Source organism: Vulpes vulpes, chromosome 5, assembly GCF_048418805.1.
Source record: "Vulpes vulpes isolate BD-2025 chromosome 5, VulVul3, whole genome shotgun sequence".
Classification (NCBI taxonomy): domain Eukaryota; kingdom Metazoa; phylum Chordata; class Mammalia; order Carnivora; family Canidae; genus Vulpes; species Vulpes vulpes.
In genome coordinates this window covers 127024194-127042409 of record NC_132784.1, presented here as the reverse complement: position 1 = coordinate 127042409, position 18216 = coordinate 127024194, and the positions used below count along the sequence as shown (strand labels likewise).

The following is an 18216-nucleotide window of genomic DNA, read 5'->3' as shown; positions in this document are numbered from 1 at the left end:
GACTAGTATTTGTAAAATGTATACCTGATAAAGGATTTGTTTTTTTTTTTAAGATTTTTTATTTATTGATTCATGATAGTCACACAGAGAGAGAGAGAGAAAGAGAGGCAGAGACACAGGCAGAGGGAGAAGCAGGCTCCATGCAGGGAGCCCGACGTGGGATTCGATCCCGGGTCTCCAGGATCGCGCCCTGGGCCAAAGGCAGGCGCTAAACCGCTGTGCCACCCAGGGATCCCCTGATAAAGGATTTGTATCCAGAATATATAAGTAGCTCAAAACTAAGAAGGCAACCCACATTAAAAATGAATGAAAGATGAGAACAGAAACTTCTCAAAAGTAGATAACGAAAATAAGCACATGAGAAGGTACTCAACATCATCGGAGAAATGCAAATAAAAGCCACAGTGAGACACCGCTTCACCACTGGAATGGCTCGAGTTAAAGATTGGTGACAGTAAGTGTTGACCAGGAGGTAGGACAACTGGAATTCACATACATTGCTGGTGGGAATATAAAACAGTAAGGTCACTTTGGAAAAACAGTTCGGCAGCATCTTATAAAATTAAACACACACGTACCATGTCTCCGCTATCTGGCTGTTAAAATATTTACTTGAAAGGTAAATGGAAAACAAATCGTATATCCCCACGGGGGAATACCGCGCTGTCATAAAAAGGAACAGACCACTGACACACAGTGACACGGGTGGATCGCAAGAGCAATAGGCTAAGGAAAAGGATCCAGATGCCACAACCACATACCGTGGGATTCCACTTCATGAAGTTCTAGAAAAAGTAAAATGACGTGACAGGAGCAGATCTGCTGTCTAGGCTGGGGGACGGAAGGAGCGAAGGATTAACTGCAAAGGAACGTGAAAGAACCTTTCCTAGAACACGTCTGTGGAAATGTTCTATATCCTGACTTGGTGCTGGTGATATACGTGGGTCAAAATCACATCGCACTGTACACGTAAGATGGACAAACTTTACTGTGCGTGAAGGATTCCTTAAGAAAGCTGATGTAACACGAAGCGGATGGGAGACTGCCTGGCTTTGAGGCTCTGAGTAGCTGGCAGTCAGGGAAGGCCTTGACAGGAGCCCTTGCAGGGACTTTCCAGCTTCTGTGGCTCGACACAAACGTTAGCTTTGCACTAACGTGCACCAGCAGTTTCAAAACACAAAGACCGCTTGGAGATGTGAAGGTGATACCTACCACTAGTGCTCCTGCCTTCAGTCCAGGATCATACGGCACTCGAAAGCTTTCTGGGAGATTCAAATTCTGCAGGTTCTCAAGCTTTTGCTTAAGTTGTGAAATAACTGCAATTGTCAAAAGTGCACAAAAGTTACATGAGTTTGAGAAATAGCCGATATTACCTGTAACAGTTCCTGAGGCCACATCTCTTTACCACGTTCTACGCATCTGGCCTGGTGTGGAGCAGGAGCACAGGGTGCAGGGTTCTGTCTTTGAGGAACCCACCATAAGAGATGGCAAGATAAGTCAGGCTTACTGTGGGGTATATGGCCGTGGATGTGTTCTACGGCAGAGCATAGAAGCTTTTGAGCCAGTCAGGTAGGGAAAGGATATTTTGAGGGTAATGCGAAGGCATGAATACTGTCATTTTCATCCCAACATGTGAAACTCTGAACTGCCATGTGGTTTGGGGAACGGACATGTAAAGAACATACACAATGCCATTCAGTGAGGGTTCTGTGTAAATGCTTTTCAAAAGAGGAAGTTAGATTACGTGGAGACAACGTGATGGCCTCAAAATTTAACTTAAAATTTAATTCAAGAGTTCTTTAGAATTCTAAATTCTAAGGCTGAAGGTATAGGGTGAAAATTACTTCCTGGATAACATATTAGGGGCCAGTACAAGTGTTTTCCTTTCTTACTTACAAGGCAAATAAAAGTAAGATGATTATTACCATTCTTAATTTTTAGCAGAGGGCATTATTGGTGTATTGGAAAAGAGTTAAAGGGAGAAAGTGGAAATTCAGAATATTTTCAAAAGTTTAAAATACTGTCTGAGTATGTTAATATGTGTCCATTAGGGGCCACAGTGCTGGAGGTAGGTATACAGAAATGAATAAGAAATATCCCCTGGTTTCAAGGCGCATGTAGTTTACCAGACCAGAAAGGTGTTAATGACCATAATAAAGTATCAAGACTCAAACCTATGGGAATACAGAGAAAGAGTGATTAATTTTCCTAGGGGCAGGAGCAGGATTTTTTAGGGATAAGAAGATCATCTTAGAAACGACTTCCGAGAGAAGGTGTATATATGTATGTGTGTAAGTACACTGACCTATATAAATATATATGTAAATATACACAGATTTTTAAATTAGCTTCGCAATAAAATTACATACATTTAAAGTGAGGAAGAAGGTAAATATTTGCAAATCACTACTCTCTGAGTGTGTGCAATTGTTCTTAAAGCAATGCATCTTACATTGGCATAATGCTTTTAAAATTTTTCGAAGAGTTGAATGTCTCTCATCATAAATTCATCCTTGGTGTGTTTACATGTATAATTCAAAAAAATATGAACCTGAGAAAGGAGAGCTTGAAATCTGCCTACTCCACGAAGACAGAAGATAAAGAAATCTGCTCCTGGCTCCCTTTAGGGAGGCGAGACTCGCCTTCCTGAAGGAGAGGAGTCATCACAGGGCATCTGGAGAGCAAGGCCTTTGGGAAGCGAACCAAGAAAATACAGCCACTGTACCTTGGGAACTGACATCGTATTTTTCAGCAGAGAGTGATTTGATATCAATGGTGACCTTCTGTAGCATCTCAATCACTTGAACTTGTTGAGTGAAGTCGTGCAGCATGGCAGTGCCGCAGCCCCTTAGATAGGCTTCCAGTAGCACGGCAAACCTCTGCTGGTAGTGCCTGGACTGGGCTATCTCGCTTCTCAAGAACCAAAACAAGAAATGACCAATTCTTTTGTTCTGGGCGGGCGGGTGGGGGGGAAGGAGAAGAAGAAGGGTGAAATCATGGTGACTAATGCTCTGTCAGTCAATTCTTGCTAACTGCTAGAAGGTCACACTGTCGCCGAAGTGTAAGTACTTACTCTTAAGCCACGCTTCAGCAGAAATCGGGCGAGGGCGCTGTCATGATATGGTTCAAATTTCACAGCCTGAAAGGAAGAACACGTGGGCGCTTTGTAGGGTTGCATTTTGCGTTGGTTAATCAGGAAAAGGGAGATGGAGGAAAAATGCTGTCTGTCTTATTGGGTCTTTTTCTGGCTGGGGTGAGGAGAATCTTACCAGCCACTTAGGTCTACCCTTTTGCCTTTGAGGACACTGGGCCAAAGTGAACCGCTTGCTTAAGGACTGGGATTAGAAGCCAGAACTCTTGACTCACCGTTATGTGCTTATGATAACTTCAAAGGTGAAGTAGTAAGGCTTTAGCTCCCATTAAGGACTTACTTGATTTATTGGAAGGACACAGGGGACACACGGGGGTGGCCATAACAAAATCTACAAAAGCGGAATGTTGAAGAGGTTGTTGGAAAGAAAATGGACAGTGGAGATAAGAGTACACGTAAGGAAAAAAATATTTGTTAGATGTGAAGATCCTAAAGATCCCATGGCTCCCCTTTTGCTCAGGATGCGTGTTGGGTGTCTCGCTGGCAGGTCACTGAGCTGCCTCACAGGCCCTTACGCCCAGGCCTGGACCATCCCCACTGAGCGATTACTACCCCCTGCCCTGCTGCCGTGTATACAGAGCTTGTCTGAAGAGTCTCTGATTTTAGATGCTCCTTTGGGTTTCGTAATTTTCGTATCACTTGGCTATCTCATGGATACTGACTTGGGTGGCAGGCAGCTCCATGGCTGAAGAAAAGGCACTGATAAAACGTAAAAAAATAACTAAGAATGGTGGGTGTATGAATATCTGTTGTAACATTGCTCTGTCTTTGCAATAAGTCTGCTAACAGCCGCAAGACTGGCAAGTAAGAGGCATACAAAGTTATAGGGTGGATGTCACGTGTGTGCATAAAGAGAGGCTTAAAGTGAAAGGACTTAGAGCATATTCCTTTTATAAATAGAAATGGCCTATCTTCCCCCTCCTCCCAAAGACCCAAAGAAATTCCCATTCCACTCTATGTTTTCTGGCCCATGAGCTTCTTGGTACAATTTCCAGTTCTAACTCTGGTCTTCCAGCTGGGAAATGATTAGTACTGATATGATACTATGTCATTTATCCTCATGCTGTCAGAGGTGCTTCTGATGCTTGTGTGCCTGCAGCCGCCAGGAAGGTCTGAATTCTGAGAATGTGGTTATTAAGCCACGGCACTAACTTCAGAATCAGTTGTAAGTTTCTAGATTGAACGTGAGTCTTTCTGACCTTATTCGTGTTTCACTTCTATAAACACAGTGCAGATCTCAGCCAGGAGACCATTTTAATCAGGAATGAGTCATTCAGCCATAGCTGAAAACGTCTCAAGTAGTTTTACAAATGACGGCTCTTTTTCAAATTTATGACCACAAATGCAATGTTAGTATTACTTACTGACCTCTTTCGTTTAAAACATTTCCAAGAAGAACCCTATGTGCTTTCCAATTCTGCAAAATTCACTTGTGAGACTGACAATGAAAAAAATAATTCATCGGTGAATTAAATTTCATTAATTGTCCTTTGTGTTATGTCAGTATCTATCCTGGTGGGCAGAGAAAATAAACATGAGGTACAGTGAATAGATGAAGACGGAGGTCGAGTGTAATGTTTCAAGCATCTGCCTGATGAGAAGGTGAAGATTCAGAGTTAAGGGTGAGAATATCCAAAATGCTCATCAGAAAACTCTGATGCCTTCCTCTAAGGATAGATCATGATTTGACAGTTTAGTGTCTGACACTTAGCCTAAGTCCTAAAGATCTCAGATCAAATGTCACTTACTCAGAACTGTCCCTGGTTTCTTCCAGCTAAACGAAGTATCCCCAGGACCCCTGCCAATTGTTTTCATAATACTCTGCAGTTTCTCCCAAAGCATGTGCACAATTTGTTATTAAATATCTGTTTGCATGTGTACGCACTCACTGTCAATCTTCTCCGTGGCACCACAAGCTATGGGGGGGGGGCAGAGACGGGCTCTGTTGTGATCACTGCTCTATATCTAGCATCCAGAAAGGGGTTGGGGGGGGGGAGGAAGAGGGGGAAGCGCTCAGTACGTGTTGTTGAATTAATGAAGGGACATGTCTACGCTCTAAAATAAACATTTCTCTTCCAATTCCTTTACTTCCTCTTCCTTGGTAAGCAGCACAATACGATCTGGGAACTGCTGTGGTGTGCAGAACTGTGCCCCTTTTTTCTTCAACTTCCTAGGTAAACCTTAGGCAAATCACTTGGCCCCTCTGGACCACAGGCAAAGAAAGGCGCGAGAACCAGAGTGGAAATCCTGGACCGGACCTGTCCAAAGAGAGGGGCTTTCGAGGCGCCACCCCAGACACAATGTGTGATAAGCGTGATCAGAGAGGGTGACCTTTGCTCTCCAGGATACACTATCCTGACCCTGGAGTGATGCAGGATATTGGAAGGGGTGAAAAGAGCAGGGCCTGGAGGCAGACCTCCTGGGGTTGGGTTTCTGCTCTGATGCTTTCAAAGTATGTGACCTGGAGCACGTTACTTACGCTCTCCGGGCCTCTGTTTCCTTACACATAACACGCAAACGTTAATTTGACCTCCCTCATAGTTGTTGGGAGAGTTCAGTGTGAGAATACAGGAAAAACACGCAAATGACTTGGAGCCTTGGAGTCTGGGCACAAGGGAGGTTCAATAAATCGCATCTCTCTCTCACTCAGTAAATGAGAACAAGGTTCTCCTGTGGGGCCAGTTTGCCTAAAAAGCAAAATTACTTAGGTCTTCAAAATGCTTACTGGCAACCCCTCCAAGTGAGTAAAAAAAAAAAAAGTCAATGGGACAGTTTACTACTTTTTTTGACGTCGCTTCATCAGGTCTGTGACTGATTGTGACACTGCGAACAAAGGGCATTTGGCAACTGAGTGGGGTGTGCCCGTGCACATGCAAATAAACCCTCTGAGGAGAGTGCTCCGGGGAGCACGCAAGCATCCCCTACCTGGACCAGCTGCAGCAGGTAATGCAGGACATCATCGTCCTCCAAGCTCTCCAGTTTCTGAACTGCGATGGCTCTGACGTTCTCATCGGAAAAGTTGCAGTCCAGGAGTTGCATGGTTAAGCCCACGTCCAAAGCGCTTTGGTCCCAGACCTCCCGTCTGGCCAACAGCTGGTATGTTTTGGCCACGATCTCTTGCTGTCCCCATTTTACGGAGCTAAACAGCTTAGGATAGGCCTTTGGATGCTTGAGACTTTCGTATCGGAAATGCCAGAGCAATTCCTTGTCCTCGGCCGTGAGAGGGTTAAGTGGATCCGTGGCTATGATCGCCTCCAGCTGCTTGCGAAGCTGGTTGGGCATTTCTGCTCGAACCCGGTCCGCTTCGGGGTCAGGGGTGGGCCGATGCTTGGGCAAGGCTATGGGGTGACAGTAATTGTCCAGAAGAATGGAGATGGACATGGAGTTCTCCTTGTCGGGGTTGGTGGCCGACGTGAGCTTGTCGGCGTTGAAGCTGCCCTGGTCCTCGCCCTTCCCGGAGATCTGCCACATGTGGAGCACGTACTCCCCGCGGCGCAGCAGGAAGCGGTGGTCTATGAGCAGCAGGTTCACGTAGTAGAGGAGCTGAGCTTTGCCCCTGGCCTCGGACCCGGGGCCGGGCGCGTCGGCCGAGGCCTTGGCGGCCGGCGTGGGGGCCTTGCTGCAGTAGACCTGCAGGTTCAGCAGGGCCCCCCGCGGCAGGTCCTTGATCTTGATGCTGAACTCCAGCCACACGTTCCAGAGCACCTCCTCCGTGAAGAGCTTGGGGCTGGTCCTCCGCTGGCAGAGGACCTGCTGCCCGTGCTGGATGTTGGCCTCCACGAAGACGGTGAGGTCGGCGTGGCGGGGCAGCACGGGGATGTCGATGCCCCGGATTTTGACCCTGAACCTGCGGTCGCAGTCCCACAGGGACACGGTGAACACGCTCTCGTGGTCCTTGCCGTGGATGGTGAGCTGCTCGTGGTAGCCGGTGGCCCCCGTGCAGTCGTCCACGAGCGGCCACTCCTCCTTCCTCACCTCGTCCAGGGCCGGGTCCGGAGGCGCGTCGAGCACCAGGTGCATCTCCTCTCCGTTCTTGAGGCACTGCCTCACCCACTGGAAGTTCTGCAGCGGCGTGTCCCCCACCAGGTACTCGTCGCGGCCGCACACGCGCAGCACGAAGTCCCGCTCGCTCTGGCCCTCGGGGATGCCCATCAGGGCCTTCTTCTTGGCCATCTTGGCGAAGAAGCCCCGGAGGATGGCGCCCGGCGTGTCGTCGGCCGACACCTTGACCGTCTGGCTGGTGGTGCCGCGGTGGATGACGATGAAGACGCAGTTGTTGGGGATCCTCTTCCGCAGGTAGTCGGGCAGCGGCTTGGACGTCACCCACGGGTGCATGGCGTAGAGCCGGGGGTCGCGGCCGGCCACCTCGAGCATGCGCGGCGTGACCAGGCGGCGGCGCGTGAACTCGAGCTCGTTGTCGTGCACGTTGCTGACGTCGGTGACGTCGTAGCCGATGAGCGCCGTGAGCTGCCGCTGGAAGGCGCGCGTGGCGGCGGAGGGCGCGCGCCGCTGCACCACGTGGATCTGGCCGGGGCTGCGGCGCAGCAGCTGCCAGTAGCGCAGGCAGTCGAGCGTCTGCACCACCTGGTAGCGGTCGTAGATCTCGTACCACTGGCCCTTCTTCTGGTAGAGCAGCACGAAGTGGTCGGGCCCGAGGCGCTGGTAGAAGTCGGCCGCCGCGCTCGTCTCCAGCGCGCGCAGCCACACCTGCGCCTTCATCTGCTCCACGTTGCCGTGGCCCGCCACGTGCAGCAGCGCCGTCTCGGGGGCCTTGCTGCCGCGCTGGCTGGTGGGCAGCACGAACTCGATGGGGATGAGCTCCATGGACGGCAGGCCGGCCGCGGGGCCGCGCGCCTTCATCCTCCGGCGGCGGCGGCGGTCCTCCCTCAGCACCACGCGCGGCTCACGGCCCTGCGGCTCCATGCCCCGCGCCACCTGCGGGCCGACAGCGCGGGCTGCGTCACGTCACGCGGGGGCTCGGGAGAGAGCCCGGAGGGGGGCACGCGGGTGGGGGTGGGGGTGGGGAGCGGGGGCCCACGGGGGCTGGGCCCGGGGTGGGAGCGGGGGCCCACGAGGGCTGGTCCCGGGGGTGGGAGCGGGGTACCCAGGAATGGTGAGTGGGGGCCCACGAGGGCTGGTCCCGGAGGTGGGAGAGAGGTACCGGGGGGGTTGGGAGCGGGGGCCATGAGGGCTGATCCCGGAGAGATGGGTATGGGATACTGGGGGGTCGGGAGCGTGGAACCGGGGGGTCAGGAATGGGGGCCCACGAGAGCTGATCCCGCCGCTCAGTGTCTGGGTGCCTTGAGCTGTTGAAGTAATCTCCCCCCAAGGGGTCAGCCGGGGTTAGGAAAACCTCAGAGGGTGGAGGTGAGGCTCAAATAAAGTAATATCCTTGTTCCGTATGGGCGACAGGTATATGGGGGGTCATTCATCATGTCCCTTCATTACATCTGAAGGTTTGATTTTTTTTTAAAAAAAAGATTATATTTATTTATTCATGAGAGACAGAGAAAGAGAGAGAGAGGCAGAGACACAGGTGGAGGGAGAAGCAGGCTCCACGCAAGGAGCCCGATGTGGGACTCGATCCCAGATCCTGGGATCACGCCCTGGGTGGAAGGCAGGCGCTCAACTGCTGAGCCATCCAGGCATCTCAAAGGCTTAATTAAAGAGAGAGAGAGAGAGAGAGAGAGAGAGAGAGAGAGAGAGAGAGATGTGAAGCACTCATCTCTACAGTCCCTAACGGGTTATAATGGCTTAAAGTTGGTAATCGTTCTTCAGCACCCTGGAATGAATAAATGAGCAAGATCATGCAGTTAAAGGACAGAGTTCCAATCTACAAGTTGCACCATGAGATGTTGAAACCGCCCCACTTTGAAAAACAGGCCTTCGACTTGTTTCATCTTTGTTCGGTCTTACACTTCTCCTTGGGACCCAGACACCTCACCCAACCACGCTTCACATTCTCGATTTTTCAAACTGTCTGGATCGGGTTTCTCCTCCCTAGCCAACTTCCTGTCTTTTCTTTTCTTTTTTTTTAAAGGATTTTATTATTTATTCATGAGAGACTCAGAGAGAGAGGCAGAGACACAGGCAGAGGGAGAAGCAGGCTCCCTGTGGGGAGCCCGATGCAGGACTCAATCCCAGGACCCCGGGGATCACAACCTGGGCCGAAGGCAGACGCTTAACCACTGAGCCACCCAGGTGCCCCCTCTTTTCATTTTTTCCTTTCTGGTTAGGAAAGGTAGTAATTTCATTTGATAATATTAAAAAAATGCCACAGTCGGTGAAGCTGCAAGCAAGAACATTGGGCAGATATTTACGTTTTGGGATTGTGAAATGTGTACACATTCCGGCTGTCGTTGCCACATTAAGGCGGTATCTTAGAGGAGTCCCCCCCGGGCTGTACTCTTCTAGTATGAACATTCAGATATTTTTGACTTTGCACCAATTCATTCTATCTGCTCTGCCTTCGATAGTGGAGAAGCCACAGGATGGAAGGAAGGATTTCTGGACTCCGGAGACCTGCTATTTGGACCCCAATCGATTATTTAACTTCTTTTTTTTGCCTTCATATTTTTCATCTCTATAATGAGAATTCATAACTGTATTCTCATCAGCTCACTCTTTCCTCAAATCTTTAATAAGTACCTACCCTTCATAGAGCAGTTCAGTTAAAATGTGACAGGATGCCATAGGAAACCCTTCAAATAAATACTAAAAATATTAAAATTGAAATACAAACAAGGTGCTTTAATATTTAGTCTCAGTACATGGTAAGATAAATTCTAAAGAAGAACCAAACCTTGATATAAAAATGAACGTTTCAGAGGCTACCGTTTACTCTCTGAAATGACTAATGTTAGCGAGACTCATGACTACTTATTTCCTTAATAGCAGACCATTTGATATATACCAAAAAGGAGAGTTTGATTAAAAGATAAGAAAGACAAGTTTCATTAGATCCAAACTTCCATTCGAATCTTGACCTAAACTTACTTTTAAAGTCAGTATTCCCTCTCTTAAAATATTATGAAGTTGTATCTAGTAAAGACATGAAATCAACTGTCCCAAAGGACTCTCCCCTGCAGCTGTTAACTCACTGTTTGGTCTGTGGCTACACTGTAGAATAACTGCCAAAGAAGAGAACCGTAAGATGCATTTATATTGACACCAAGTTGGACTAAAATAGGTCCAGGTTTAGGCAAAGTACAAGTACACAGGGACAACTTCTGCCTCAGTGATCCCAAGCCATCTCACAAGCTACAAGACGCAGAAGAAAACGGACCGGCTAAATACTCACTGCTTTCCTTCATGGCCGTGGCTGAGCAGCTTTCTCCTCTTAAGAGAAGGCGTCAGGAACACTGGTAAGCCCAATAAGCGCTAAGCATGCATTTGGAAGAAGGTGAAGCCGGGCTGGCATAAGCTCCTGTGCCCTCCCTCTTCCTCCCAAACAAAAACAAAAAAAAAAAAGACAGATGCACCTGCAGAGCTTTTGCCGGGGCCTTGTGGATATCCACACGTATGGGCTGCACTAGACAATGAAACGGAGACATTCAGTGGTGGTTATCATCTCAAGAAGCGACAACCATTCCAGATAAAAATATTCTAGCTGAGACGGAAGTGTCACTATTTCGAGTCAGACCCAACAAAGGGGATAAAAAAAAAAAAAATAGAAGGAAGTAATACCTGATAAAGCAGCGGAGGTGATGATGCTGAAGGATCATTTGTTTAATTTTTGAAAACAAAACAAATTCGAATCTACCCAGTGTAGCCTCTAAACTCTTCCGCTTTTCTGGGTCTCCCTTCGTATCCAGATGCAGAGGAAGTGTTGCAGTTACCAGGAAGGAAGTTTTAACCAAGTTGATTATACGTGTGATTGCTCATTTTAAAAGTGTCAGAAATGCATTTCCTGTTATAGCACAGAGTGAAGCACCAGAGTGAAGTGTTTACCAAATATATATTCTGCTCTGTGAGTGAACTTTTTTAAAAGGGGAGAGACTGAAACAAATTAAAATACACATTCGTAAGACATAAACACACGAGACGTACTTTTTCTAGGCTAGTTCTTAGAAGAAAAGGCCTAACAGCCACAATATTAGAGAAACAACCTGGTAGGAAGATTTCAAGAGGCAAATGAAACCCATTAGTTCTGCAAAACTCATTTAATTAATTAATTAATTAATTAATTAATTAATCTTTCCTTGTGGGAATTCAAATGAACCCTTGTTCATATGCTGTAACTGAGGGATGGAAGGAGAGAAACCTAGTGATCCAGGGGCCTGAGTTACCAAGCTGAACATTTTCAAAGACGAGGTCTGGGAGCTTGTTTCCTTACCTTGCTGAGACATTTCTCTATATTTTCAGAGCGTTCAGGGTCTGAGATATCACTGTTGTGTGTGTGTGCGTGCGCGAGGGTGCACCCATGAGTGCCGTAGGGTGAGACTTACTGTGAGCAGTGATCGGCTGCAGAAAAAAATAGAAGGTTCCTCAGTGTCATGGGAAAATTGGAGCTCTGAGCATTGTCACACCATGAGATAGTCACTGAGAGATGGCTCCTGAGTCCCATGGGGGTAGAGAATCCATTGAAAAGCCATCCTAAATAACGTTTAGAGCAGTTCCGTATTTTCCAGGTGACCTCAATTCCTTCTAGAACCCCCAAGCCCACTCAGATCCTGAGCCAGTTCCCCTCTTCTTCATCCTCAGGGTTTCCCATATGGGGGGTTCATCCCCAGTCTGGGCTCTCATGGACTCCAGCTGAGCCCCAGGAACAACAGGTAGGATGGCGCTGGCCTCACAGCTTTCTTGGACACATATAATTGAGAGATTCTCTGCATTACTTTGACATCAAGATAAATTGTTGTTGATCGACCTATCTCCTTTCACAAAGATCCCCTGGGTCTTAGCTTTCTGCAAATAGTTTCTTTTCTTCCTTTTTAAAGGAAGATTTTATTAATTTATTTACGAGAGACACAGAGAGAGAGGCAGAGACACAGGCAGAGGGAGAAGCAGGCTCCCTTTGGGGGAGCCGGATGTGGGACTCGATCCCAGGATCCCAGGATCCCAGGATCCCAGGTCATGCCCTGAGCCAAAGGCAGATGCTCAACCCTAAGGCACCCAGGTGCCCCACTGCAAATAGTTTTTATCAGTAGTCAAATAGTACCTATAGTCGTTGACAGCGGTAGGTAAATCATTTGATTCAAAGACTGCCTTCCAAATACTTGGAAGGGCCTCATCAGCTTCCCAAGGTATATTCCTACGTTGGAAGAGTCCCTTAGGAGGCTGGCAGATTTAGAAGTGTCAGAGTTGGCCCTCTTGGTTGATTCTGAATGAGGGCCCAAGGAACCGTGCTGGAGGAGCTTGCCAAGCTGTGCTTCACCCAGAGTGTGGAAGGGGAGGCTAGTGGGGGGAGGTGAGCTGGCCACAGAGGGACCACGAGCTTGGTTCACTCTGTTCCCAGACCATTGAACAGATTTCTCCGTAGCCCTGGCTCATTCACACTCAGGGGGCCACATCCCAACCTGGTATCTCCCCCCTGCCACGTTATTCCAAAATGCTAGATGCTGGCTCTCAGGTCTCCTTGCCACTGAAAGAACCGCTCAGCTAAGTCCAATTATGCAAATATTGTCTGTTCTATGACTAAACTTGCAAACAGTTCAGGCTTTATTGGTGGTTTGAGATTAAAAATACCCTGCCCTTCCCCAAATCCTAATATAGCCACTAAAATTTGACTATATGTCATATGCGTTCCAAGGCAGAAGTCATGGTCAATGTCTCCTTCCTTTCGGTGGATACTTCCTCCTTGCAGAGGAATCATGTACTAGTTAGGGCCTCTTTCATCCTCAGAAAACCCCTAGGCTTCATCATTAACCTACTTTTTTGGTATGTGTCTCTTTTCATCTTTCTCTTCCCCTCTCCTGTGAATCTCCATGCATCTAGCACCATGTTTTACAGACAGTCGACATACATGACCTTCTGTATATCACTTCCAACCATCACAGGAAAGACAAGCTAGAAGAGCTGAGACAATAACACAGTAAGATCGATCAGTGGTCAATAAAATAGTTTGAGACGTGCAGTATGATAGTATGTATAGGTCAGATTGTTTAAGTACATTATATCATGTTTTGTTATAAAAATACAACATTTTGAGAGAGGGGGTCACCTTGGGTGGGATTTAAAAAATTTTTTAATATGCAGAGGGAGGCCTAGGATTTAAGGGAGGAGGAGGAATCATAGGGGAAGGTTTCTAAGCCTTAGAGTATCTGGGGGACAGCAAAGACATCCGTTTGCGGAAATGGAGGGTTTATGAAAGACAGCAGTGGGAGGTACGGAGGTTCGGGAAAGACACGGGAAGACTGGCATGTGCTTCCCAAACTTATTTCATGTCCCAGCACATGTGAATAGCAACAACATTTGTATGGTGCACTGGGTACGATGGAGTGAATATTCCTGTCCAACCCTCCAATTCATATATGGAAATCTTATCCTCTAATGTAGCAGTATTAGGTGGGGACTTTGAGGATCTGTGTCTTTGTAAAAGGAACCCCACACAGCTCTCTGGCCCTCTTTCTGCCATGTGAAGGCACAAGAGAATATGGCAACCTGGAAGAGGGCGCTCACTAGAACCTGACCATCAGGCACCCTGATCTTGGAGGCCTAGCGAGAAATACATGTCGGTTGTTTATAAGCCACCTCGTCTACAGTATCTTATTATAGCAGCTCAAAGTGACTATGTCACTAAGGTCAAGCCAAGAGGCTCCTCAAAGCACAAGACAGTGCCTGCCTCCCAAGGCCCTAAACGCTTTTGGGGCACACTCTTTGGCAAGCTCTGTGGTTGGTGGTGGTTGTTCCTGGTTGGGGCAGCTATCTGATGTAGACATGTGGGTATCTCTTTGGCTTGAGAAAGCACTAGAATCCGTCTTTTCACATTTTTTAGTGTAGCCTCAGATGGCAGATACAATGTGAACAAAACTACAAAAAGTCATTTTAACCCAGCAATGGACCTTACTTTTATACCTTGCTTTGATGTCTGGGCACACGTACGAATCTTTGTGAAGCTTTTTGGTCCATATCTGGTAAGATGAAAGAGAAGCATCCTGGTATTGTAGAAACACTAGCAGTCATGAGACCTAGATTTATTTCTGCTTATTCCCTGGGCCTAATATTTGCCCATCCATCTCTCTCACCTTCCTAATCTACCAAAAGGACAACCCCCACCCTCATTATCTCATAGGAAGTTGTAGTCAAGCTTCATGTTTCAATGGAACATAAACTTATTTGACTAAAAAACATCCAAGACATCGTTTTGGATGTTCTGGAGGACATATGATTCCAAGTGTCACTCAACCAACACGACATACAGAGGAAGAAGAGGTCTGTGCCCTTCTGCATTTCTTTTTCCGAGAGAGAACTTTCCCAGAGGCTTCCTGGGTTCCCTCTTCTCTCTGGCCAGAATTGTGGCAAGTGCCCACCTACCCCTCAGCCAATCACTGGGAAAGGGGATAGAATTTCCTTGAGTGGTTTAAATGAATCAGGATTTTCTCTGCTGAGTGCCTGGATGGCAGAGAAATGTGGACACCACAACAAAATGTCAGAGCTCTGAGAGCAAGGACAGAGGGGCCCTGGGGAGGGCTGCAGGAGAGTTTGTCACAGCCTTGAATGCTATGAGGGAGGTAGGCTATTATCATGCCACGTGGGTAGAGGGGAGCCCCTCCAGGTTTAGAGAGAAGAAGCTACAGGAAATCATCACGGTCAACACAACACAACCGCAAGGATCTACAGCCGGGTCGAGTTGCCTGTGGGGCGTTGGCATGCATTTTCCATTCTTATTAGCAGAAATTGGCCATTGAGAGCACTTTTGCTGATACAGCTTAGTAAGCACTTCACAAATCTCTAGGAAAGATTTTTCTGTAAATTGAGTTTTAGAAATCCCAATTCCTTAGCATGATGTACCAGACCATTTGTGATCTGTCCCTTATGTTCTACCCTTAACTTGATGCCTTATTTTCTAAATCACCCCCTCATTTGAGTTCAACTCTTTCTGCTCTCCCACTTGCTGTGCTTCGCATGCTGCTCACGCTGCTCCATCTCCTCCCTTAGTCTTTTCTCCTCTCTCCTTCCCCCATTTCCTAACCCCCTCAGCCATTTGAGCAACTCCTCTTCTTCAACTCCATTTGCCTAACCCCCTTGGGCAGGGCTTTCTGGTTTCGGGAGAGCATGGGGTGAGGAAGGCTTTTCTTTACATCCGTAACTACCCCAAGAATAACACCAAAACCAAACCCTCCCATAGCACGTTCTATGGGGCTTAGGTTGTTCTGAGCGCTTTATTTTTTTGTATTTATTTATTTTTGAGTGCTTTAATACATTAATTTATTTCATCCTCCTAGCATGCCAAGGAGGGGCACAACTCTTACCCCACTCACAGATCATGAAAACGGTGCACAGACGTTAAGTGGCTTGCCCCAGGTCCCACAGCTGGCAAGGGCAGCTGTCACGGTGCTTCTCCAGGCGAGGGTAGCTGTTTTACTGGGCTGCCTCCTCGGTGAGACTGTGAGTTCTCGGGGACAGTGACTGCTCTGCTCATCACTGAATTCCCCGGGGCCTCACACAGTGCTTGGCACATACAAAGCCAGGGCCTTGATAAATAGTTGCAGGATGGATAGTTTGTATAGAATATCTCTGTTTTGGAAATCAGTGGGTTCCCTTGCATTTGCAGGAAGCAAGGGGAATATTGGGTGATACTCCTGACGGAAACTGAAACCCAGGCATCCCCTCCCTCCCCTCTAACGATGCAACCCAAAGCCCTGCAATTTGCCTCCTCTGGAAACTTCAGAACAAGAAATTCGGGGAGGAAAATAGCGTGCAGAGTGTGGAAGGTGGGAAGAAACCCAGCTGAACATCATAAGGAACTATAATGCTTTAGAAACATCCCCTTGGGGTCCCCCCGGTGGCCCAGTGGTTGAGCGTCTGCCTTTGGCTCAGGTCGTGGTCCCTGGGTCCTGGGATGGGTCCTGCATCGGGCTCCCCACAGGGAGCCTGCTTCTCCCTCTGCCTGTGTCTCTGCCCCCAGGCCCCCCCCCCGTTTCTCATGCACGAATAAAAAAAAAAAGAAAAAGAAACATCCCCTTTTTAGCCCCTCTGCTGGATCCCATTTATTAGTCCTTTTTGTTGTTCCCTGAATAAAAGGAACTGAAATAGAAGACCCCAAACAGCCTGCACCACCCATCCCTGTAAACACAGCGTGGATGCCCAGTCGCAGCCCTGGGCCTCTGCCTTCAGGATTCGCTGCAGACTTTCTAGAATCCTCATCAACTACCTGCACGCCCACCTACCACCTGGTCACATGCCTGTCTCTATCTCACGGTCCGAGGTCCCGACTGAGACAAAACTGGCAGCAGGGAGTGACGCTTGCAAACCCAGGCCGGTTCGTGGTTTCCCTGTCCCCGGGCATAGCGGAGACTCGGGGGACAGGCCCGAGGGAGCCGCTCCCAGGGTGACAGCCTCGGGCCGCGGGGGCCTCGCTCCTTCCAAAGCCCCGCGATCTCCGCGGGCAGCCTGGGGGCGCAGCCGGTCGGAAGGAGAAGAGTGCAGGAGGGCGGGGGGGGGGGGGCGAGGAGGGAGGAGGGGACGGGGGGGGGGGGCGGGAGGGAGGAGGGGACGGGGGGGGGGGCGGGAGGGGGTGGTTGGGGGGCTAGCGGGGCGGGAGCGCCGACCCGAGTCCCCTTCCCCTGCCCCCCATCCTCCCCCCTCTCCCGTCCCGGAGCCCGGCCCCTCCCCCCCCCCCGCCCCCAGTCCCTGAGCCCGGTGCCCCTCCCCCTCTTCCCCACCCCTGTCCCCGAGCCCGGCGCTCCCCCGCCCCCAGTCCCTGAGCCCGGTACACCCCCGCCCCCCCATCCTCCCCCCCTCCACCCTCAGTCCCCGAGCCCGGTGCCCCCCCCCCCCGAGCCCCCCCCGCCCCCGCCCGCTCCCGAGTCCGGCCCTGCGTGTGTTCAGAGCCAGGAGCGTGTCCCGCCCCGGGTGGCAGCGCCTCCCGTCCTCGCCCCACCCCTTCCCTCCCGCCTTCCTTCTCGGGAGGGGCTTCGCCTTGAGCGTTCATCCAGCTGCGCGCTCGGTGGTCACTTTGCTGCGTGCCTGTCACCCATGGATGCCGATCGGAGAGAGCGTTTACCTACAGCTATTTTACTTAAGAAATGTCTGAAGCCTAAGCTCCCTCTCCTACTTTCTCCGTTAAGAGCGCCCCTTCTTTGGCTGACCCCTGCCGGGGCCCATCTGGGCGTTGCTGTACCTTAGTCACCGTCATCCTGTGCTGGCGGGTGGGTCCCTGCCCGAGGGAGCTTGCAACACAGCAGGGCAGACCTAGGTGAGGGGAAGGGTTGTAGGGGTTCAGAGCTGCCTTTCCCCCGTGAGCCTCCAGAGGGGAGGCCTGGAGAGGGGCGGCAGGGGGAGCAGGTGGAGCTGGGCAGGGGGTGAGCGGGAGGAGTGTTCCAGCAGGAGGCCTGTAAGCGGCCTAGAAAGAGGCCAGGAGGGCGGGGGGGCTGTGGCCAAGTCCTGGCATTCCTGACAGCGCCAGGGTGAGAAGCTTTCTGTAGGATTCCTTTAAGTGGGAAGAGCCACACTGAGCAGGGTCGGGTGGGAGCACATCACTAGGGACTTTCTTTTTTTAAATTAACAGCTTTATTGAGGTTTACTTTACATACCATTCCCTTTAGTTTTAACCTTGCAAGTGGTTCTCTGGGGCAAAGGCGACAGTCCTAATGTATTCATTAGGATGTGCTAACTAGGCTAATCGTGTAACAAAATCTTAATGGTTTATTGCTTTCTCTGTCGTAGGGCCAAGCTGGTTGGGTAGGGGGGTGCTGTTCTAAGGGCTCATTCAGGAACCAGCTCCAAGTAGCTGCTGTCCCCTTGAGCTTTGAGGCCCAGATTGAGTCTAGGAAGGGCTCACATCACTTGTACTGTGACTTCACTGGTCAGAACTCTGTCACGTGACCCACCCAACCCCATCAAGGGGAGCTGGGGAATACCCTCCCTCTGTGTGTCCACAGGGAGAAAAGAAACAGCATTCT

The 18216-nt window shown here is 49.5% G+C and overlaps 1 protein-coding gene across 4 annotated transcripts in view; it reads right to left on the bottom strand.

Moving 5' to 3' along the window:
• Nucleotides 1-17675, bottom strand: part of PIK3CG (phosphatidylinositol-4,5-bisphosphate 3-kinase catalytic subunit gamma) — a 41248-nt gene extending 23573 nt beyond the window's left edge. The window contains exons 1-5 of one of the 4 annotated variants that reach the window (XM_072759952.1): nucleotides 17436-17675; nucleotides 6077-8086; nucleotides 3074-3139; nucleotides 2726-2951; nucleotides 1213-1316 (exon numbers count right to left, since the gene is read on the bottom strand). In XM_072759952.1, the coding sequence (XP_072616053.1) occupies nucleotides 1213-1316; nucleotides 2726-2951; nucleotides 3074-3139; nucleotides 6077-8086; nucleotides 17436-17450 (2421 nt within the window). In that variant the 5' untranslated portion in view covers nucleotides 17451-17675. Of the gene's footprint in view, nucleotides 1-1212; nucleotides 1317-2725; nucleotides 2952-3073; nucleotides 3140-6076; nucleotides 8087-10451; nucleotides 11009-17435 lie in introns of those variants that run through there. The other 3 variants (XM_025984055.2, XM_072759955.1, XM_072759951.1) reach the window with 3 other exon arrangements.
• Nucleotides 17676-18216: the final 541 nt, after the last annotated feature.